This window comes from Rhinolophus ferrumequinum, chromosome 5 (assembly GCF_004115265.2).
Source record: "Rhinolophus ferrumequinum isolate MPI-CBG mRhiFer1 chromosome 5, mRhiFer1_v1.p, whole genome shotgun sequence".
Lineage (NCBI taxonomy): Eukaryota > Metazoa > Chordata > Mammalia > Chiroptera > Rhinolophidae > Rhinolophus > Rhinolophus ferrumequinum.
The window spans coordinates 40893764-40919042 of NC_046288.1; the positions used below are offsets into that span (position 1 = coordinate 40893764).

The 25279-nt window shown below is 34.9% G+C and overlaps 1 protein-coding gene across 9 annotated transcripts in view; it reads left to right on the top strand.

Annotated features, from left to right (window-relative positions):
- PTPN13 (protein tyrosine phosphatase non-receptor type 13) overlaps positions 1 to 25279 on the top strand; it is a 177248-nt gene that overhangs the window by 54960 nt on the left and 97009 nt on the right. For all 9 annotated transcript variants that reach the window (XM_033106401.1, XM_033106394.1, XM_033106393.1 and 6 more), the window contains exons 3-6: positions 4883 to 5061; positions 12167 to 12232; positions 12981 to 13166; positions 18579 to 18666. In XM_033106401.1, the coding sequence (XP_032962292.1) occupies positions 4883 to 5061; positions 12167 to 12232; positions 12981 to 13166; positions 18579 to 18666 (519 nt within the window). The remainder of the gene's footprint in view (positions 1 to 4882; positions 5062 to 12166; positions 12233 to 12980; positions 13167 to 18578; positions 18667 to 25279) is intronic.

The window sequence follows — 25279 nt, forward strand, 5'->3', positions numbered from 1 at the left end:
AGAAAGAAACCACCTTCGAGCAAATTTGTCTGTTAAAAGTCTGCAGCCTAAGACACTACATACATGTGGAATCATTTTGCTCTCAAAGTTTGGACCTCCCTTGGGGAAATAGAAATTGGTATTAGTCCCAGAATCTTTTCTAGGTACTGGTCATATGCTTAGTGATATAGTCATATACCACTTAGGGTGGAAGAGATCAAAGGTACTCACCCCAAAGCTTCAGGAGATACAATAGGTATTCATTGGATTTATAGAAAGTGTCAGAGAAGTAACAAAATGTGTAGGAAGTTCATTTGCAGCTTGCTTTACATTGGGAGTAAGATAAAAAAGCCAAATAAAGATAAATTTTTTTAGGTGGGTAAGGCAATGTATTTCTAATGCACAGTCAACGACATCCTGCATTTGGTGTCATTTATTCAGCTTCCTTCTTATAAATGCTCTTCAGGTCTCACTTCTCGTTTAAAATAATTTCTGATAGTCACAAAATGACTTTTTTATAATTTAGATGAAACAAATAAATGTCTTCATTTGATAATTTGTGTCATACCTAAAGATAATGACTAGGTACACTAAAAAACCCACTTCATATGTGTAGTTAGTTACTCAATAAGTACTCATTAATTGGCTTGATTAGAAAATTTTAACCCAATTTTTCTAACTGGGAATCCATGCTCACTAGGAATACCACTTAATAAATAGAACACTTACAGAAGATATATTACCCTTACACTTACAGAAGGAATTAAAGAAGAAAAATTAGTACTATTTCAGGATATTTTGTACATTAAATCATCTGTTTTTATAATATGACTTCTAGGTAAGAGATGCTTGCCCCCCAAAAAAAATTTCTGGAGATTTAAAATAGAGTAGTTTGAGAATTTGATCTAATATTGTGAAACTTATAGTGTTTGTTATGTATTGTATGCTCCTTGTCTTCCATTGGGGGATAAAAGCTAAGTAAGTGACTGAGGAGGAACTTAAACAGTGACTTTTATTTGGTGTATTGTGTACATCTGGTATCTTTAGAGAAAAGTTTTATTAAATAGTAATAGTTATCACTTTTGTATGGCACTTATGGTGTGCCAGGAGGTGTTCTAAGTGCTTTTTCCATTAATCCTCATAACAATCTTAGGTATAAGAACTATTTTTACAGAACAGTAAATTGAGGCACAGAGAAGCTAACTTACTTAAGATTGTAGTATAAGTTATAAATGTCAAACCTAGAAATTCGAATGCAGGAACTCTGGGTTCAGTCTGTACTTCTAACCGTTGTACGATACTGCCTCTCTTAATTAAATGAGACTACATGCTAAATTAATGAAGTCAGATATTAAAAGGAATGAAGTGAAGCTGACAGTTTAATATCTTTCCAAATCTCTAAATCAGAGTTTAGAGATTTGTATGATTAGCAAGGTCTGGGACCTACTACACCAGAACATAAGTTCATGAGGACCAAAGGCTTGTAGGAGTTTATGAAATGCTGTTGAATGATTGGCTATATCAAGAAAATTTACATGATGTAAAATGTCTTTGAAGAGACTATCATTATCAGTTTACATTATATGGCTGTCTTAATTCCAACCATCTACACAATTTTATTGTCAAAAAGGGATTGCTATTCTGTTTCATATTAGAAAAAGTAAAGTTTGTAAAAGTAGTAACAAAATTTAGGAGGCATTAATAAAATTTTAATTGGGAATCAATCTGTAGCATGTACTGTAATTTGCAGTGAGCCTTAAATAATTTATCACAAAACTTTACTATCAAGAAAATGTTAAAATACAGGGGAAATATTCTCAACCACTTGTTTTTTTGTACATTGTTATATCAGATAATTTATTTAACAATGTATATATTTTTATGCACATATGAACTGAATTTTTGAGAGACTTCTGTGTTATATTGTAACTTCATCAAATCCTTTGGAGTTTGGAACAGTTGCCTCTGCATAGATTTTTGCAAAGAACACTAATAACCCAAATAAAATGGGAAGACTACCATTTCTCTGTATGTGCCTAAATAGGCAAAGGGATTTTTCAGGTCAAAATGGGGTCGTTGTTCTAAGTCTTTAGATGATTTCCTGATACTTTGGATTAGTGTTCCTTTATCATATTTGTTACCGAGTTCTGATCATTTCCCTAATTTTTATACCATGAGTTTCCGGAAGGCCAGAAAATGAAATGAAGGGGACAATTTAAAGGAAATGGGAAGATCTCTCAGGGAACAAAAGTGTGGTTTTTAAAAAAAGATAGGTTTTAGTTTAAGGGAAAGTTGGAAAGAAGCTCTAAGATGTTTCTTTGCATATCAAATTTCTGTTTATTTCTAACTGCCACTAACTGTTTGAAATTCTGTTTAAGCAACTTTTTCTGTGGAATGTTGGTAAAGTCTAAAAATAGAATTATTTGACTACTGTAATCGGTTCACATCAGATTTACTCTCATAATAGCATTCTTGAGGATAATCATCACACAACTAAAACATTATAGGACATAAAATTACAAGCTTCTGGAGTTCCATTTTTAAATATTCTTTTGTTAGTATTCTTTGAAGGATTTTGTATACATTTGCTTTAAATTCCTTTTAGTTAGATGATGAGATTGAATTAGACTGATTCTAGCCATGATTCTACATTTCCTCACTTGTATGTTTGCATAGCACTTTACAATTATTTAAAAATATATTTTGTGGTTTGACTGTTTTCTAAAGAATCTAGTACTTAAGTGTCATGTGTGTGTTTGGGGAATTTGACAGCAACGTAGTTTGTTGTCACAGCTGCTTTAGCTTTATTACAAGACATTTAAAAATCACACTTGAAAACAATGAAAATAATTTGTGTCTTTTCTGTGGGGAGTGTGTGTGTGTGTGTGTGTGTGTTTCATCTAGCATATGATCCACCTTAGTAATTCTGTTTCTTACTGTCCTCCACCATTTCTCTGTCCAAAATTTCTGCTGTTTCGTGTACAAATTTAATAATTTCCTGTCCACATGCCCTTGCTTTGGCTGTTTGTTTTTTTTTTTGGAATCTCCCCTTTAAAACCCTGGTCAAATCTTACTCATCTAAAGGGCCACATATAAAAAAAGAAATTAATTCTCTTCTCTGTAGTCGAATCCCTTTTCTGTCTTCTGTATCCCTTTTGTATTCTCTGTTACTCTGTTGGATACCTATACTTTCTATCTTGTATTTATTTTTGCATACAATTTATTTATGTATACATTTTATCTCCCCAATAGTACTATAGACTCTATGAGCAAATGACCTGTAATGTTGGGAAGATTATGTCTGCATATGTAGAGTGCTTAGATTGTGGTGTACTGTAGGTGTGCAGTAAAAACAAACACAAACAAAAGCCTGTTATATAAAGCGAAAGTTAAAAGGTACAATTATAGTTTTGCTGACTTTGGTTGTAAGTAAGCGAATAAATCTCTTAGTAATTTCAGAGTGATAAGCAATTAGGGATTGCTTTCACCTTCAACGATCTCTGTTCCATTGAAACATATTTTGCCATAAGAATTGTGAGCCATGTTTTTAGCAGCCTGGTCGTATTGTGAAAACCACTGGTCTGTAACTCAGCTTCAGTGCAACATCAAATACGCTGACTGATTAAAAGATGCATTTAAACACTTTTTTTCTTAGACACAGTTATATTAAAGACATGTTTCAGATTCATAAAAATGCAGAACATATAGTTGGTTTTTTAGTCTTTAAAGGAGGAATGAATATTAGCAATTTACTTTTTATTATAGAAATCAAATTCTGGTCTTAGGTAGAGGTTAAAAACTCAGAAAGGATGGATGAATTGGTTCTAATAAACATAGTTTTCAGAAACACATAAACACTGTGTGTTTGATAAACTGTTCCATAGACTTTTGTTAATTTCTTAGGGTTTGACTTAGAGAGATATCAGTATAACCCATTCAGATTGAATAGTAATGGCCTTGGCAGTCACAGGCCTTTTTTGACTCTTCTATAGCAGTTTCCAGAGTCTATAATCCAATTCACTTAGCATTTACCTTAAAACCTATATTAACTGCTTTTTGAAATGGGGGGACAAAATAAAGTTCCCTCTAATAAGTCTGTTTTGTTGAGTGTAATGTATATAGCTTTACTTTTGGAAGGAGGACTGCTGAGATCCTAAGGAATTTTTTTAATACTCTTAATTAAATGTGAGCTCTTCAGCACCCATACAGGCAAACAGAATAAAATCAGAGACCCCAGTGATCTCATTTGGTAACATAGAAGCTGCCTGAATTTCTAGTGAAATAATGAGCGCATGCAAACAAGACAAATCCAAGTTCAGACAAATATATCTTTGACACACACACAAAAATGACTTTCACCGTAGTTGGAAATTTTCCTAATTCCAAATCTGATGAATTATCAAAAGGAATTATTTCTATCAGTTTCAGAGCACTATAGTCTAAATCAGGGGATCTTCACTTGGAGTTCATAAATGGGCTATAAAAAGATACACGATCCCCTTTTGTATACAGAGTTTTGTTTTTATAGGCAGTTTTATTGAAAGAAAGATCATAGTTTTCACCAGATTCTCAAAGGAATCCATGAGCCCCCCAGTAGTTTAAGAACTACTGATCATTATCGTGTGTGTGTGTGTGTGTGTGTGTATGTGTGTTTCACTAGTTTCTAAGATCTACCATCTAGGTTTTGAAAGATGAAGCCAAATGAAGGCATTGTTGTTAATAATGCTAACAGTCGTAGACGTGTGAAACCATCTTTCGTGGCATGTTGATTTAACGTATGTAACTGCACACTCACCACAGGTATGAATGGGCTTGGATATTCACTTAAATCTAGTTCCTCAGATTATAATTCTAAGCAGTTCTCTTTCCTTTTTCCTTTTTATTCTGTGGGGTTACAAACCAGTAAGCATCGCTGATCCTGCGGCCCTGGGCTTCATCATTTCTCCGTGGTCTCTGCTGCTGCTGCCATCTGGTAGTGTGTCATTTACAGATGAAAATATTTCCAATCAGGATCTTCGAGCATTCACTGCACCAGAGGTTCTTCAAAGTCAATCACTCACTTCCCTCTCAGATGTTGAAAAGGTAACTGTTCCGTCTTTTTTGCTTGGAAAAAATGCATTTAACTTAAAATGATCGTTCATATTTATTTTAAGAATTCAAAGTCTTATAAAAATGTATGGATCTAAGAAAAGACATAAAAAAATGTGAGCCATTATTAATTGATGCTTACAAATACTTACTAAATGCCTGCTGTGTATAAAGCATTGTGCTCATAAGGAAGATACAAAAATAACTAGAAAATTGATCCTGGTCAGCATGCATATGACAATCTTTAGTATATGACAGAAAGAAGTCAATACTATATACAGAGGTATAAAATATTTGGGGAGTCTAGAAGAGGAATATTTAATTTTAGTGTGGAACGATATTACAGAGAAGGTAGCATTTATGTTGAGCTTTGTAAAATGAGTAGAATTTCGTACAGTAGAAATGAGCATTTCACACAGGGTTATTAGTATGTGGAATGGTAGGTAAGAAATTGTCCACTATGATGGGGGAATGTTTGGCTAGACTAACTAGGCTACAGCATTAGCTACCTGGAAGCCGGTGGTTAGGGAAAGAAAGGGAAGCTACAGTTCATGCAGAAGAAGATTTTGAATGCCAGAACGTGAGACTCTATTGTCAGGCAATGGGTATCTGTCATATTTTTAGGAGAATGATACAGTGAGATTTGTGATTTCAGACCGTAACTTTGACAAAAGCAGATAACTAGGTGAGATGAAAGATGGTGTAGGAATATAACTGGAGAGCTTAATAATTTAGAGAAAATAACTGAATACAGTATACAGTGAAAGCAAAGCTGACAGAGTTTGATAATTCGTTTGAAGGAACAATGAAGAAGGAAGTTTATGACAGAAATATTTAGTCTGAGGATGGTGATGCCATTGACATCAGAAGATCTAATTTCATTGTCAAGGCAATGAAAAAAATTAGAACAAATGTATATGTGTATGTAGCAGGCTGTGATAGCTTATATGTAGAACTTTGGAGAATTCAGTATTGGCGATGAATATCATTGCCTATATAATATTCCACAGAATTATGAAAATTAACCTAATAATTTCCTAAGAGTAAAGTTGTTAAATCAAAAAGTATGTGGATCTTAAATTTTGCTATACATTGAATAATTGCCATCTAAAGGAATTGTACTAATTTATCCTTCACTGACAGTAACAATGTTTCCCCCTTCAGAAAGGGAGAGACAGAGAAAGAAGGGGGTGGGGGGTGGGGGTTGAGAGAGAGAGACACAGAGAGAGAGAGAGAGAGAAAATGAATGAATGAATGAATGAGTGTGTGTGTGTGTGTGTGTGTGTGTTGATTAAGCTAGAAGAAGGTACCTTGATTTGAGCCATTGTTGTGTATCTGAAAAAAGACTGACAAGAATTGGTAGAGAATCCAGGTTTAAGTTTACATTTTATATTCCATGAGCTGCTTAAGAATGTTGGGAGGCACAAACAACCATGAAAGGAGATAAATGCTATGAGGTAGAGGTAATGCTTAAGTCATTAGCCCTAAGAAGTTTCCCATGAGGTATTTGAAAGGGACTTAGTGTACCACAGAGTATATATATACAGTGTTGGTCATTGTTCTATGTATCATGAAGATATTCAAAGGTACTGGTAGTGTTTTATTAAGCTGGATAGTTTATACATAGTTATTCATTTTTATTGTTTAAACAATATGCCTTTATTCTGTACACTGTGCATTATTCATTTAATAATGAACTTTTAAAAGATAGAGGGTAATTAATTAAAACATTGGAAATAAGTATGTTGTATGTGCAAATTATGTAACCCTTGAGAATTCTGGATCTTAATTGAGCTTCTTTGGGTATCGACAAACCGATGAAATGGCGTACTACGTTTTGTGTGTCTGAGGACTTTTGGGGCAGGGTGTCTATAACTTTATCCATCTCAAGTGGGTCTGGTGACTTCAGAAAAATTAAGAAGTACTGCAATAGACTAAAGCCATGAATGTTTTAGTTTAAAAAAGTTCTACTGAATTATAGGAGAGTTTTCTCTAATTATGAAAAAATTTGCACAGGAGTTTATGAATTCTTTCTACAAGACATTTAAAATCCATAACAAAAACGAAAAAACCACTTAGTAGAAATCTCAGGTGCACAAGTGCTTTTCTGATTTGCTACAGGTTTTCCCAGTTTGCCCTGAGGTGTCAACATGCCCAAACAAGTAAACCCTGTGTTTAAGAACAACTGTTATGTCACATGTTTGGGAAAGTGATTGAAGTCTCTCTATTACTGTGGATGGGATGGTTGTGGATTGTTGCCACTACTGTTCTCAGGTTGATTTATTTGAGAATAATGGGGACTCCTAGCTTACCCTAAAAGTCCAGTGAAATTCTAAATACAAAGAATACGAAAGGCAAGTTTTTTAATCCCATTACTGTTTGCAATGTAAACATAAAGCAAGGGTCAAAGGAATAGCCATATATTCTAATATTCTGATTTGAATGTGGCATGGATATTTTGAAAAAGAGAAGAGTAACTGCATCTCATGACTTTCGTGAGTTAAGGATATGCCATTAACCAGCACCCAGTAAATGGTTGCTATTGATGGTATATACAACTTTAAAAAAAACCTCAATGCCTACCTAGCCCAGTATTGTAAATAATAAACAAACAAATAATAGTCGAGTGCTTAGTAAGATCTTGACCATGAAATTGTTCCCTTCAGTCAATGAAACTTGTTTTATAAACTGTATACATATCATTGCATGGAAAAATGGACCTTCTACTCGCTATATAAATAAGCGCTTTCATTTACCTGCCTTATAATTTTTACTTTTCAAGATAACATGCCTTTTTAAATAATTAGACAAGTTAATGCAGGTCACACTAAGCTTTTTAATCCTCTGGCTTTTTCCTTTTACTGGGTAATCATCTACTTTCTCCTTGCTTGTCACATGGTGTGCTTAGTTGGCAATTGTTTTGAAGTCACTGATGGGATTGGAACCTGAATCAAATTCTTGTGATTTCTCTTCAAGAATATTGGTATGGGGCCAGCCCGGTGGCTCAGGTGGTTGGAGCTCCATGCTCCTAACTACGAAGGCTGCCGGTTCGATTCCCACATGGGCCAGTGGGCTCTCAACCACAGGGTTGCCAGTTCAATTCCTCCAGTCCTGCAAGGGATGGTGGGCAGGCCCCCTGCAACTAAGATTGAACATGGCACCTTGAGCTGAGCTGCCGCTGAGCTCCCGGTTGGCTCAGTTGGTTGGAGCGCATCCTCACAACCACAAGGTTGCCGGTTTGACTCCCACAGGGGATGGTGGGCTGCGCCCCCTGCAACTAGCAACGGCAACTGGACGTGAAGCTGAGCTGTGGACTCCACAACTAAGACTGAAAGGACAACAACATGAAGCTGAACAGCACCGTCCACAACTAAGAGTGAAAGGACAACAACTTGACTTGGAAAAAAGTCCTGGAAGTACACACTGTTCCCCAATAAAGTCCTGTTCCCCTTCCCCAATAAAATCTTTAAAACAAAAAATAAGAATATGGATTTGCACCAGGAGTTTATACTATATTCCTGATAAACTAAAGGAATATTGATTAAAGTGTCCATTGCCACTAACTCACAGTCTAAATGTCAAGAATAATGGCTCCTACCATGTCTATGCTTCATGAAAATCGAGGGTCGTCTTTAGAAGCACATACTAGTACATCTACTTCTCCAACCTTAGCAGAGGCGTCCACTGAGCTTGTCAGAAAAAGACCAAATGCCGTTAAGCACACTGTACCATCCTTACTCTCTGTTAAATCTTGTTGGTCCATCTTTTCTCCCCTCCTTCCCATTCGTTCATTCATTCATCAGTAAATTTGACAAGTATGGTTGTTATATGCTGGCTCTGTGAGTCACTGAAGAAGAGACTCCAGGACTATCCAGTGCTTGAGTCCAACATGTAGTTACGTAATCAAATGGAGAAGTTTAAATGCTGGGGTCGTGGAGATGTCACCTCACACCTATTAAGATGGCCACTCTCAGAAGAACAGAAAATAATAAATATTGACACAACTGCAGAGGAATTGGAACCTTTGTACACTGTTGGCAAAAATGTACAGTGCTGCAGCCATTATGGAAAACAGTGTAGAGGTTCCTCAAAAAGTCAAAGATAGAATCACTGTGTGACTCAGCAGTCTCACTTTTGGGTGTGTATCCAAAGAATTCAAAGCAGGATCTCAAAAGAGATATTTGCATACAAGTATCTCAAAGAGAGCATGGCACCATAATTCTCAATAGCCAAGATGTGGAAGCAACCCAAATGCCCATCAGTGGTTGAATGGAAAAGAGAATATGGTGTATGCATACAATGGAATGTTATACAGACTTTAAAAAAGAAGGAAATCTTGTCACATGCTACAACCTGGATGACTCTTAAGGACATTATGCGAAGCCAGGGGTGTCCAAACTGCGGCCCGGGCCAACTGCGGCCCACGATCCATTGTTAATTGGCCCGCAGCAAATTCCAAAAATATATTTAGTTTACTTACATAAACCAGGTGAGGCAATAGTGGCCCGGCTGTTTGTGTATTTTACCACATGTGGCCCTTGGTGAAAACCGTAGAAAAAAGTTTGGATACCCCTGTGCTAAGCAGATAAGCCAATCGCAAAGGGTACTGCATGGTTATACTCATAAGAAGTATCTAAAGTAGTCAAATCATAGAAACAGAAAATTATGAAGGTATTACCCAAAGCTGGTGACAGGGGGAAGGAGGAATTAGTGTTTAATAGGTATAGAGTTTCAGTTCTTCAAGATGACAAAGTTCTAGAGATCTGGTACACAGCAATGTGAATATGCTCAACACTACTGAACCGTACACTTAAAAATCGTTAAGAGGGTAAATTGAATGTCATGTTTTTTACCACAATAAAAAGGAAATCAAATGGCTTTTTTGGAAACAATCTAACTGTCCAATGGATGACTGGATAAAGAAAAAAAATACACACGTGCACACACACACACACACACACACACCACTAGAATATTTAGTCAAGATATGGAAACAACATAGATATCCATTGATGAATTAATACATAAAGAAAATGTGGTGTATGTATAATGGAATATTAATATTATTTAGCCATGAAAAAGAATGAAATCTTGCTATTTGTGGCAACATGAATGGACCTTGAAGGTGTTATGCTAAGTGAAATAAGTCAGACAGAGAAAGACAAAAACCATATGATCTCACTTATATGTGGGGTCTAAAAAACAAAACAGCACTCACCTCTATAAGAAGCCATCCAGGCCTGCTATATTACTGTACTAAGGGATCACCTCTGTCCATCAGGAACAGATAGGTACAGAGAGCTGTGATACAAATAGGGCATAATCAAAGATCACAAAACTACAAATTCCCTGGGAAGCTAAATATATAAGCAATAGAAGTGAGGGACAAACCAAAAACAATTTTTTAACTTCTGCTGCTTGAATTCCTTTAGGCTCTGGGATTGCTGATATCTTTAATAAATGTATTTATTTGTTAGTTGGACTATGTGAGCCATTTTAGTCTTCGTTTTTTATTAAATAAAAAGCAAAGGAAAAATACTTGCCTGTTGTTGAATAATCCTTCCTTACGTGATCTTCCTACTTTCTACACAATGTCTGTATATGTAGACTATGACCCATCAGTTGCCATTTATCAACCAGTGCTGTCAGTGTTACTGTATTAAGTTAATTACAGTCTGCTGTCATTGTTCTTCTATATGCCTGTGTCTTTTCAGGCTGCACCAAGAGTAGAAACTCTTAGCTTATGAGTAACATATGTGGAAATATTACCCACTTTTACTCTGTAGGTTGTTTTGGAATAAATGACAAAGGAAACACTTTTCTTGGTATTCTGTAAAACAACGTTTCTCTATGACTTGGTACCAGACCGTATTATATAAACCCTGAATCTCTTAATAACAGGGGGGGAAATGGAAAATGATTTCTTAAAAGATTCACTGTCCTCATTTTTAGCTGATAATCTTGCTTCCTGTTTCACAGGGAAAAAAGTAGAAGCAATCAGGTGAGATTTTTTTCCCCGGGTCACGGTACCAGATTACCCGTGATAAATCCCCATCTTCTCTTCCTGCTTCCTACAGATGAACTGTCTGTGCTCCTGTAAAGCTCAATCCTCCATTTCTACATCAGCATCTACTTTCCCCTACCTACCAACAGTGTTCTCCCAACAATCTCCACTCTCTCCTGCAGCTCTAGTTTTCCCTGTTGGGTTAGTTCTACTAGCATAAAAATATGCTGTTATTTTTACAGTCTTTAAGCAGCAAACAACACAAAAAAGTCTTTTTTGACCCATCTTCATTCTCCATCTACCACCCCAGGCATTCATAGTAAAAAAAAAAAAGATGCTACTCAAAACTGCAATGAGATTTATTTCTCCCTTTCCAGATTGTCAGATGTTTGTAACACATTCTATGGACAATGTGTGTAAAAAACATTTATGTTGCTGGTAGAAACTCAAAATGATACAACTTCTATGTAGGGGAATCTGACAATATGTATCAAGACTACAGATGATTTACCTTTTATCCATTATCTCAGAGAATCGATTCAAGAGAAATACCTGTATGTACAAAATGACGTATCACAAGACTGTTTGCTGAAACATTATTTGTAATAGCAAAAGTTTGGGAAAATCCTACTTGCCCATTAATAACAGATTGGCTAAATAAACTGCTACAGCCAGAAAATGGAGTTCTATGCACTACTAAAAAAGGATAAGATCTCTAAGCATTGGTATGGAAATATCTCTTGTTAAATTAAAAATGCAAGTAAGTTTTAAAGTTTCTAACATTTTGTAAAAGATGAAAAGGATATATATTCATATTTGCTTGAGCTTGCATAAAGAAATTTTAAATAAGAACTAATAAAAATAGTTGCTCATAGAGAGTGGGCTGGGGAATTGGAGGAAAAAAAGATCTGTTCCAATAATTTCTAGCCTTATTTTCTCTTTTACGTTCTCACTTTTACGAAAAATACGAAATAATGATTTTTGCAAATCGTGTTAATACTTTTTTAGAACCAAAGACCATGACTAAATAGTATTTGCAAAATTGTTTTATTTTGTTTTACCATCAAATGACTTTTTAAAAAATTCTCTCTCTAGATCCATATTTATTCTCTTGGAATGACATTGTACTGGGGAGCTGATCATGAATTACCTCAGACCCAAGTAAGTCCAGTTGTCACATTTGTACAACTTTACACTTTTTAAAAACCTCTTCCACATACCGGCATTTCTGTGCCATTTGTTCACATTAATTCACTCTCAGAGTGAAATACCAGAGTACTAACGAAATTTTTTTCTTAGAATTATAACAGTCACTACCCAGGTTTCACCAATTTAGTCTGTGAGATGTAGCAGCCTCTTACAAAATTATAGCAAGAGAAATGGGAATGTACTTATTTCTTCTAATTTAATGACTGATAAAAAGGGATTGTAAATGCCTTTGGTGATTCATTCTTGTACTGAAAGTGATAACCTTTTTTGAGGCGAAAACTGGACGGAATACCAGCTCTCACTATGTCTGGAAATTGTTTATTCTCCCCAAATAGTGTGTATGTGTGTATATATATATAGAAACTGCTTATCAAAACATTAGAATAAGCAATGAATTCCATTTCATTATCATACAGAAAAACCCAGAGTTTTTCTATAATATTCCTTATCTAGGGAGATGTATATTAACCATCTTCTGCATATATATATATATATACACACACACACACACACACACACACACACACACTATAAAAAGGCAAAATGCAGTAAAATATTTATATACTACTAGAGAAGGAATTCATTTCCTTCAAGTATTTGAAGTGTGTTTGGTGTGGTTCCCGTGACTTGCAGAATGACTTGCCTCATGTTAAAATATACCCACACTTATCAACATGGCTTCTCCTTTACTTATACTCAGCCTATCAAGCTTGGAGATCATCTCAACAGCATACTGCTCGGAATGTGTGAGGATGTTATTTACGCTCGGGTTTCTGTTCGGACTGTCTTGGATGCTTGCAGTGCCCACATCAGGAACAGCAATTGTGCACCTTCGTTTTCCTACGTGAAACAGTTGGTAAAACTGGTTCTGGGAAATCTTTCTGGGGTAAGCTACAGTTCCAATTGGTACATACAGTCATATTTTTCAATTTAGTAGCATATAGCAAAATTTCCTTTAAAGAAAATATACAGGTAGCATGTTCTCAGTGAAAACTGGGAACAGGAGATTGAATTTCTTGTTCTAATGCTAATTGTTTATTTGAAAAAATATTTAAAATTTACAAGCCCAATGCAATAACTTAGTCTCCCAGATTTTATAAGACTTAGTCTTTTTTCAGACCTTTATTCCAGCAAGTGTCATAGAATCACAGAATATTAGAAGTGAAAATATCTGCTCTCGCCTAATGGTTCTATTGATTGTGAAAAATGCATTGACAATGCAAAAGGGATTTTAAGAATTATTAAATGCACTTGCTGTTGCTTTATATTTCTTTCTTGGCCTCTTATTTGTCTGAGCCCCTTAGGTGTTCCCCAAACCTTTCCCACCCTCTGTGGACACTGGCACCTGGTGTATATGGGGCGGGGGGGTCCTTGTATGTATGTATCACTACCATATTGCCTCAAACCTGAACTCTTCCACTTTCTCTCTTGTCTTGGATATGAAGAATCCCAAGAATGGCAAACTCTGTATCTAATAGCCCCACCTCTGCATTTCTTAACCTATATTCTGTCCTATTTGCCCAACTTTGGATACACTTTGAGGTTGGATATCTGATCTAGACCTACCTAAACTTTGTTCTTACCCTTTACGGTTATGTTCCCTTAATAGTGGTCCCTCTCCTTTGTGTGGGCTACAAATTTTCCCGTGTCACACAATGTTCTTGCTGGCTTCTTCATTCCTAGGGGTTGAGTTCTGCCTTCTTAACCAGGATGCCATATGGCTGGCAGGGGTGTGTCCAAATTCCATACACTTTGTCAGTTGATAAGAAACAGGCTCAGAGATTCTTCTATGCAAATGGTTTATCAACTGTACCCCATGGAGCCTTTGCAATTTTGTAGTGAGTGGAATGCAGGTAGTAGAGGCTGAGTGAATGGGGTTCTTGGCTGCTTATTCCCGCTCCTAACTAGAGCTGCTCTGCTCTTATTTGGTTTATTTGTTTATATTCCTGCATGTGACTTTTTTTTTTTTTGGAAAATTGTAAAGCCACTAAAAATCTATGAAAGCCCTCTATCCAAACCAAACTTTCCTACATATATTCAAATACATTTATATTTTTGAAAAAAAAATCCCTCTATGATTAAATAAGCTTGAGGAAAAACTATTTAAGGGAAATTAAGTATATTTTTGATGCAGAACTTCTCAGAGCCTTATTACACTAGACTATATATATTACTATAACCTTCGAGAGAGAGAGAGGCATGAAATAGGTGAAATATTTCCCAAACTTATTTGGGTCTTTTTTCACAGATCTTCTCATAATACTAATGTTATATAAAATTCCCTTTGGAAAATGTTGATCTATACTAATGCCTTCACTTTATAAATAAGAAACCTGAGACTCAGGCAGCTTATGAGATTTATGTTTTCTATTAATCCAGGGATCTTTCTATCATACCACACCCCCTCTAAGACTTTTGTCCTGTTTGCTAATTTTACTTGGGTAGTAAAATTGCTGGAAATATTTTCTCTTCCGTCTTTCCATGAAGAAATATTTCACCGTGAAATTCTATTATTCATCCAATAATTATAAATATTAGATAAAAGATCTCTACCCCTTTTAGTATTTACTTCAGTTTATTACAGTAGCTATACATTGCTCATCAACATGTGAAACCTGTGCTAGACACTGTAGGAGATAAAAATTTGAATAAAATATGCTCTACCTTCTAAGAGCTCTTATTTGAAGTTCTACAACCCTTTGCTTAATTATAAAATATAAAGATATGAAAAATAACTTAGTGAAATTTTCAAAGCTATGAGAGTTTAGGGGAAAGGATACAGTTATGACCACATTGAAAAATAGCTCATTTTGCAAATTATAGATGTTTAATTACTATGCTATACACCTCAAAGTAATATAAAACAATAGTGAATGTCAACTGTAATTGAAAAAAAAATACTCCATATTATAAGCATTTTAGACTCTCTAGCACAAAAATCTCACTAATTTCCTGGCTCTGTTAATGTTTTTAGTATTTACCACTTCCTTTATAGATCAGAGTATTTGATATTTGTGAGTGGTGGATAACTTTTATCTAACCTACCAGAAATGGAATCCTAGAACTTATAAGGAAAAGAACGTTAGTTTCCTTCATGTACATAAGAAAGTTAGGAGGCAGTATTAAAATATGAAAAGGAAATACATTTTACAGACTAGGACATTGTGAGTGGGTAGGAAGAAGAGAAAGAGACATTGATTAGGCCAAGGCTAATTGACTAAACCACCTCCCCCTCTGTTCTCAACAGCCATCCTTTGGACTCCACCAGGTGTGGCCTAACTGGCTCCCCAAGTCTACCCCTCCGCTCCCCATCTATTCCCCACACCACAGCCAGAATGACCCTTTAAAGTAAAAATCTGATGATTCTACTGCCCCATTTTCTCTCTTCCCTGACTTTTCCTGTTAATAACTTGAATGTTTGTGTCCTCCCAAAATTCATGTCGAAGCTCTAACTCCCAATGTGATCCCAAGCTCTAACGATATTTGGAGACAGCCTTTGGGAGATGACTAGGGTTGGATGAGATCATGAGGATGAAGCCCTTCTGGTGGGAATTAGTGCCCTTATAAGAAGAGACACTAGAGAGCGTGCCCAAGTGTGCAGTCTCATTCTCCTTTTCCCTCCCATGTCTGCCATGTGAAGTGCAGCATAAGGAATATTGTCAATCACTGTACGGTGCCAGGTGGGCACAAGACTTATTAGGGGGATCACTTTGTAAGTTATAGAAATGTCTAACCACTATGCTGTACACCTGAAACTAATATAATACTGAATATCAACTGTAATTGGAAAACAAATTTTAATAAAAAGATATTAATCTTTGAAAAGAAAAATAGCACTTTGAACTAGATCCTAAGAACTAGACAGAAAGAGGCAGAAGGAAGTGAACTTGAATAAATGCTGTGAAACGGGAAAGAGCAGGTGTGTTTAAGGAACAATAAGTCTGGTATGAGATGTGTTGTGGGGTTGTTTAGCGAGCGAGAATAGAAGGGTCAACTGCAATCAGTATATAGACAGCCTGCCTTTCCAGAGACAGATTTGTACTAAGGTAGACATAATAATGTTCCCCTTCATCTTTCCATCACTCTTGCTAGTTTCCTGGACATCACTGGACAGAGGTAACTCTGACAGCTACCGTTTTTCGGCTGTTTACTTTGTGCCAGGCTTATGTGCTTTTTCACATGTGTTCATAACAACCCCAGGTTACAAGCGATAATTTTAATTTGATCCTCATTTTAGTAATGAAGGAAGCTAAGGCTCAGAAAGATTAAATAACTTGCCCATTGCCACACGCCTGGTAAATGACAGAGACACAGTTGGAACCTGGATCTGTCTGACCCCCAAGTAGCAGTTATATTCCTCTGCAGCTGTCGTTACCTCCAGTAGCTGGTAGAACGAGTTCGTCTTTCACCCAGTGTGAAATTCATTGTAAGTGACCATAATTCTTACTTTCCTAAAATTAATTATCATATAGTAAAAGTCAGCAGGCTGGCTTACTTGTCCTGGTTCTTCCACTGGTTTAATGTTATAACAGTTTTTACCTCAATTTTGCTTACCTGTAAAATAGGAAAAGTAGTACGTATCATCATCCACCCATATTGCTTCAATGGTGATAAGCTGCTTCAAGGTTCTTAGAAGTTTCCCTGCTATTTCTCCCTTTATTTGTAATAAGAGGATAACAATCCTCAAAAAACCTCTTCCAAATGAGGTGGTTTTGAGGACTAACTAACAAAGTATGTAAAGCATTTAAGATAGTCCCTGCCTTGTAGTAATTGCTCAATGATGACAGCTGTTATTAACAGTAGTGTCAATGCAGAGATTGCCAAAGATGTCGGATGTTCTTTATCTCTTCAGTTACTGATAGTATAGTGCAATCTGGAGTTATATCATTTATGTAATTTAGATGATAACATCATTTCAGAAATATTTCCATTTCAGTCTTATAGCTAGAAAATATAATGCCTTGAATATACCACCTTAAACAATTTTTTTTTTTTAAAGATTTTATTGGGGAAGGGGAACAGGACTCTATTGGGGGACAGTGTGTACTTCCAGGCCTTTTTTCCAAGTCAAGTTGTCCTTTCAGTCTTAGTTGTGGAGGACGCAGCTCAGCTCCAGGTCCAGTTGCCGTTGCTAGTTGCAGGGGGCACAGGATGGTGATCCTTTGCGGGAGTCGAACTGGCAACCTTGTGGTTGAGAGGACGCACTCCAACCAACTGAGCCATCCGGAGCTCAGCGGCAGCTCAGCCCAAGGTGCCGTGTTCAATCTTAGTTGCAGGGGGCGCTGCCCACCATCCCTTGTGGGACTCGAGGAGTTGAACCGTTGAACCGGCAACCCTGTGGTTGAGAGCCCACTGGCCCATGCGGGGAATGGAATCAGCAGCCTTCGGAGTTAGGAGCATGGGGCTCCAACCACCTGAGCCACTGGGCCGGCCCCACCTTAAACAAATTTTTAATCCATACTCAGCTTTCACCAAAGGAGGAATATTAGAGAGAGAGAGAGAAAGAGGAAACTGATGTGTATATGTGCTCTTGGTGCCAGATTTAAGTAATTTTCTCTTCACCATTTTCTCTCCTTCCACTTATTTCTTGAAATTTCCACTCTTAATAATTATCCGAATAAACCCAGTATTCTAACTTTTCACCCTTTATAATATGGACTTTGATCCAATTTGACATGCTTTATTTTAAACAGGTACCCTCGGTAAAAGTTATTAAAGACTTCTAAAACATTTTATTATAAAGGGGACAGAAAAGAGTATTTATTTAAATTTAATTGTCATGCCTCCATATGTCCATTTAGTTTAAACCATTTCTCAAATGCCATTACTGGCAGGGAAAAATCTAGAAAATTATTTTTGAAAATAATTTAAATCAGTACCCTCAATGCATAGTTACAATTAGGTGAAAGTTTTATTATACCAGAATTAATATGCTTTTAAAATTATAATCTAACTTGAGAGATGAAAGTAGTTAACAATTCAGAAAAAAAGAACACTTCAAGTAAGTGTTTTCAAATTGAACTTGTTATACGTACTTTAATTTGGCTAACTTAATTCCGTAGTTAGCAGATTACTCTTTGATAACTGTGTCTTGCCTTTTATTTCTTGAAGATAAATTGGCCAGAACTGAGCTATGTAAATCTTATCCAAGGAATAGAATTTAATAACAAATGTGGAGTGTCTTTACCTAATGCTACACCCTCCAAAAATTGTCTAACTAGTGTCATTCTGTAGCCAATTACCATGAAAACAAAGGAGATTCTTTTGTCAAATTTGATTTTTGATTACCTGTGTACAGACGGATCAACTTTCCCGTAACAGTGAACAAAAGCCTGATCGAAGCCAGGCTATTCGAGACCGATTGAGAGGAAAAGGATTACCAACAGGTAAGAGTATATTAATAGGAAATTTTTAGGCTTTAAGCTTATTTCATTGTTTCCTTGACTTACCTGGCTTGAAATCTTGTGATCCAAGATTGTGACCATAATTAAAAACTAATTATGCAAAGTAGAGGCAGGGAGCAGACAGGAACACTAGCTGTATTAATGTGTCAATCCATTAAAGTTATGCAGAAATGTCATTGATATAATCAAGACTCCCACAATAAATCATTTCCTTTCTAATATTGTTATTATAGCAATAATATCAATTATTTACTTTATTGTGGTATTTTATATCAAAAATACATTTTAAAGCAAAGTGAAACACACTTGAACACATAACACATTTATGAACATAAATGCTACTGAAACAAAAGTTTCAGAAAGCAACATTATTCTTACTCCACTTTTTTTCTATTCTATTTCTTTTTTTAATGTTAGTCTCAACCCACTAAATTGATTTCATGACCAACTGATTTCATGACTTGCAGTTGTAAATACTGTCTTAGGATATATGATGCTTAGTAAATAAAAACTGATAAAGAATGATTTTACTATTTGCCAATAACATTAGGTAATTATGGGTTCTATATAATCATTAAGTTGATTTTTTTTAAGGAAATGAATAGAAATTCCAAACATGTGAAATCAAAGTTAAGTTTTAGGCTGGCTTATTTATAAATGAACTTTTGTTTTTTTGATTATCTTTGTTCTCTTTTCCTCTCATCAAGCAATATTGATAATTATGATAATCTAAACATTAAACATATTTTGTGAGTGAAACACTTAATTGTCTTATTGTGATTGGGGAGAAGTAAATGTAAAGATGGCTTAAATATATTCTAATAAAGCATATTCTAATCAATATAGTCAGATTATAAAGCTAAGATGCCTAACTTTTCAATTTAATCAGATAATCAGAGCACAGTTATCTTATTTGAAATCTATGAGAAATTCTCATTGTGAAAATAAATATAGATTCTTGATTATCTGGACCAAATGTTTTGTAGAATTCAGAACTTTTATATCTGAGAGGGAAGAGTGTGCCCTAAGCAAGCGTACTGTTGATATTGAGAAGTCAAAGAATAGCTTCTAATAAAATCGTTTCCAATGGAATGATTCTGTAGTGATGCAGTTAGTTAAATGTCTGTTTTGGTACTTCCATTTTACTTATTGTGAATAAGGACTATTTATCCGAAAACATATCGTAGCATTCATATCATCAATATAATCAGTTTATTTCTGGTTACATAAGGTTCCTTTTCTAATACGTATATTATTAGTTTATGTGGAAGTCAAAACAAACAAAAACAGAAAGCAGACTTTGTTTAACTTTGTTTTTACAATTCTTTCAGGGCAATTTTTAAACTATTTTTAACCCTTTTTTGTGTTTCCTTAATGTACTTATGTTCCCACATATAGACACCTTTTTGTAGGTAAAAATCTGTTTCCCTTTATTTTAAAACTATAGTAGGATTTGAAATATGATATAGTGTGAACCTTGGTGCTTAGAATAGCAGCACTTTGTTAATTCATCAAATTTTCAGCCAGTCTCTTGTTTTAGAACTGAGCAGAAATTTAGGGGTGAATGTCAATAGCAAGCTGAAAGAGTTTTTCAAGGGACATAATGAATACTTTAATAACTGAAACATTAGATTTAAAAGAAACGATTTTCTATTTCTTTTATTTATCATCTTTCCAGTTTGTCCCTCTCTCTCCCTTCCACCCTCCCTCCCTCCCTTTCTCTTTCTCCCTCTCTCTGTCCTCTCCCTCCCTCTCTTCCTTCCTCCTTGCTTCCTTGCTTCTCTTTTCTGTTCTTTCTTTAGTCTTTTTTTCAAACTCCCCTGTATCATCTATAATTAAGTGGCCATGTTATGAAATTGAAGTTTGTTTGCTTGTTTATTTGTTGACTTTGTAAATATAATGTGATATTATTAATTATTAAATTTTAAAGATAGTTTGTTTCTTTTTAAGAATATAAAATGTTCCTATATATATGAGAACCTAATTTTATCCCTATCAATTATAAATCTATAGAAAAGATCACTCTGCCATATTTAATTTAACAAATTTTAAAGACTATCAAGTGTTAACGTAGTTTAGATTATATTATTTTCAATGATTCAGTCTTATTGTTACAGACGTTAAATATTACATAATATGTTTAAGGTAGTAATTAGAGATTGAAATGAATCTATACCTACTCTGTAACATAGCTTAAATAGCAAGTTATTGTCATTTACATATAGACTTTTTTAGTAAAAGTCATATGTAAAAATTAAGCATACTATACATGTACATGGTAGGCATAGGGAAAACCTCATGTATTGAGTACATTAGGTTTTTTTTAGGTGTTTAATGAATATTTGTTGGTTGAATAGGTATGAGAAAGTTTTATAAAAGTATTAGATATAATAATACATTTGTAACACAATTTTTAATGGTTCCATAAAGAAATACATGACTATGATTTATTATTTTAGGTAACTTATTTTAAACATTAAGTTCTATGCAAAGTAAAAAGAAAAACTGTAGTTAACCATCTTGACTCAAATTTATAAACTATTTTCTTATTCTAACAACAAATATATCAGAAGTTTTAAACCAAATTATTAATGTCTTTGATTTGTGACTTTGTTTTTATAATATTGAGAAAAAGTTAGTATTATTTTCTAATAGTTCTTATATACTGTCCAAATACAAATAATCTAGGATTAGCAGTAGTGACTTTAAAAAATTAACAGAAATCTTTAAATAGACTGTCACTGATTTTATTCTCTGTTAGTCCTATCTCTATTGGAGAATAAAATCTCTCCTATATCTAAACTCATGAGAATTTGTAAGGAATTAGTTTGTTACTCAGGGTAAACCAAATTTTATTTATGTTTATATTTTGGGTAGAATTAGAGGTCCTTATGCTTAAACAATAGGGTTGTGTGGTTTTTTTTAAGGTTTTTTTTTAGATCAAGTGTAATGGAAGAGGACTGTCAGTCTGTTTCAGCCATAGAGTTCCAGGGCTTTCTTAATTTACCATTAACAAATTTATAAAACCACATCTCAAAAACAGAATCAAAATAATATACTAATTATAGCCATTACCAGACAGAAGCAGTTAGCAGCTAATAGTCAGTGGCATATAGTAATATAAAAGTTTTTAAGATTAAAAATAAAATTACCTCTTGAAGAAATATTCTTCTAGGACACTGGGGTTACTTTTGGGCAGTGCCAGTTCTCAGCTATCCAAGGTCACTTGCAGCAAAGCAATTTTGTCAAACTACTTTAGTAGTAAAGCATTCTTTTTGATGTAAACCAACCTAACACCTTTATGTGGTAATAGCTTCAGTTTATTAGGCTCCTGATCCCAGTTTTCCATAAAGAAAATGTCAAGATGAGCAGTGAGATACAGATTTAGATTAAAAGAAGTAAACAATTTTAGGAATAATGCCTTGTAACTACATGATTTGATTGTTCAACTAAAACTTAACAAAATTTTTCATCTATGAGTAAATGACCTTAAAAGGTCCCCCCTTACATCTTATCTCTGAAATCTGTCACAGAAGCTAAGGCCCCAACTCGTGGGCTGTCTGCCCCCACTTTGTTATTTAATACAGCCAATGCTGATAAAAAGGCTTCACTAAGCAGAAAGAAAGCAAACATTTCCTGCCAAGCTCAAGGTGGAAACCTACACCGTGATCAGATCAGCATGATAGAGCTTCAGAACTTGGGCGTATTGATAATATCATGTTTCTTTTTTTATTGTACTTGAACACGTTTGTGAGAACAGATGGGGAATCGAGGAGCCTCTTTTAATACTGAAATGTCATGCTGCAGTTAGCTTCTAAGAGATGCTGTGAATTTTTTGAGTCTGTGTGTGAGGGGAAAAGTACGTGACGATATCCAATTGAGGATAATGTTAGTCATTTATAACAAAAATATTAATAGTTAAAATACAATGTAATTTACAAGGAAGAATTTTTTTCAACTTAACTAAAATAAATGGAACATGTTATATTATGCAGACTTTTTATGTTCTTAAACTCTTTTATTCATAGCTCTTAAAAGTTTATTATTCCCCATTTAGTTTTTAGCAAACTGCACTATCCAAAAGGAAAATGTTTACGGTTTCATTTTAAATTTGGATAACTGTATGTAATTTAATGTTGTTTGTAAATTCTCTCTGAACTCAGAGCCTCCTCAAGATATAGAAAATCCACCTATAATTACCACTTATTCTATTGAATAATGTGATTTTTATTTTTTAAATTTTAGAGTAAACCTAAAACTTTTATAGGAAATCTTTTGATTTCTGGTTTCATGATTTCCTCTCAAAAGAACTTTCAAATTCTCCCTCAATGCATAATTATATGCTGAGGAAAATAAAGCAGAAACAAAACGGAGGCAAAATTTAGAATTTTATGTTGCTCTTGGTCAGAAGAGCTCATAATAGTTCATACGGGTTAGTTCATTTATCCTTTCATGTCTAAGAAGAAGGCATAACAAATTATATCCACATTTTTGTAGATGAAGTAAGTGGGAAACATGGAAATTAAGTGGCTTGTCCAACCTCGTAGATTGAATGGTAAAGCTAGAATTTAAAGCCAGGTTTTTTGACAGTAATTTTTCTGGTGGATTATGCTACCTACATTGGCTTTAAAATGTTTCAAAAAGTTATGTAATCAATCCATTCTACAACCATTCTTTTGAAATCTCTTTTATCAAGAACTGGAAATACAAAAACAAATAAGAAATGGTCCTTGTGTTACTGTTCCAGTTGGGGGCAAGGATGGGGAAATGAGTAGGAGTGATGATGGATATATAATATAATGGATCATTTTAATACAGTGAAAGAAATGTCCCAATACAGATCCAACATGCTCTGTGAGTATTGTAGAAGGAGCTACTATACCAGGATGGGGAAATATTAAAGAAGTTTCCATCTGAAATCTTTTAAGAGTAGCTCCAATGGCATTGCTTTCAGAAACAACATTAGTTTAATTTCCTGTGATCAAAATGCATAATGAGCACAGCCATCAGATGTACTTAGGCAATAATGATTTCAGTGCTATTTATTGCCTATCAGATAAAAATAATTTTAATAGCCTGCGTTGGGTTTAGAAATATCTGGAAAGCAGTTGAAGAAATTGCATTTTTATTTATTCTTAAATACTGTTATTAAGTGGCACTGGTTTACAACACTACATGGTTTTTACTGGTCTAGAGACATAGCATCTAATAAATGAGCCTAGAATTCCATGTTTCTCCTCATTCGTATGGCCAGATTCTTTATTTAAACTCTCATTCTTAAGTTTTCAGGTTAGTGAATTTTTTCCCCCTAGTACTTTAGCAACATGAAACAACCATCGTACTGTATTGCTGTATGTGATACTATACATATTTTGTCTACTTCTAGTTGGGCTTTGAGATTTAAATAGCCAGCACACTCTAATCTATTTGTTATGGGGAATAAGGAGATGAAGGATTTCAGGATGGTGCCCATATTTCTGTTTTGAGCAGTTATTTGAGCATTGTGCCACTTACTGAAATTGGAAAGACTAGGGTAGAATAGACATCTCTGGATGTGGGAAGTAACAGGTTAGTTTTAAGCATGTTCAATTTGAGGTGTTCTGAGATATACTAGTAGCGGTTCCAATTATACAAGATGGGAGCTCTCAGAAGAGGTCAGTGCTGAGAATATAAATGTGGGAATTGTCAGTACATAGCCTTGTTAATAGATGAAATTCTTTAAGCAAAAAGTGAAAAGATAGGGTCCTAAAAATTGATATCTGAGGAAATCCAACATTTGCATATCCAGTAGAGCAAGAGGAAAAAATCAAAGAGTAAGAATGAGTCTGAGGAGGAGGAGGAGGAGACCAGACTTGTAATGAGAGAAAAGTGATTCATTAAGGGATTGTCAACAACAAATGTTGTTGCTGAGAGGTAAGTAAGATACGGATTCAAAAGTGCCCATTACATTTGGCAATATGGAGGTCATTAGTGATACATGAGGAGAGTTGCCAGCATGTGGAGGAGTTGACTAAAGTAGGTAGAATAATGAATGGAAACTGAGAAACTGGAGACAACAGTAATAATAGGGAAATGTAATGACTAAAGGGAAATACTGTAACATAGAATAACATATCGACAAGCTTTGTTTAGTTTCATTTTTATTATGAGGATATTAAAGCAAGTTTGTATACTAATGAGAATGACTCAGTAGAAAGGGGGCGTAATGAAGATGTAAGCAGAGAGGGGAGAAGTTAACCAAAAAAGTAAAATCTTTGATAATGTTAAAGGAGGGAGGAATTGAACACGTGTTGGGAATTGGCCTTCAATTGGTAGGAAGTTTCATCCTTTGAGACAACAGGGAAAAGATTTGCAGACCTGGGTAGATGTGTAGAATTAGTCATGGACAAATGGAATGCTCTCTTCTGATAGCTTCTATTTTCTTGGTGGAATATGAGACAAGATCGTCAGGTAAAAGAGAAGAGGGAGTGAAGGTGAGAAATTTGAAGGAGGAAAAATGCAGCAGTCATTGTGGAAATTGAGTGAATTTACAGTTAACTCAGGATGTTAAGTGTCCACAGTGGTTGACCATGAATTTATGGTGTTGCCAAAATAA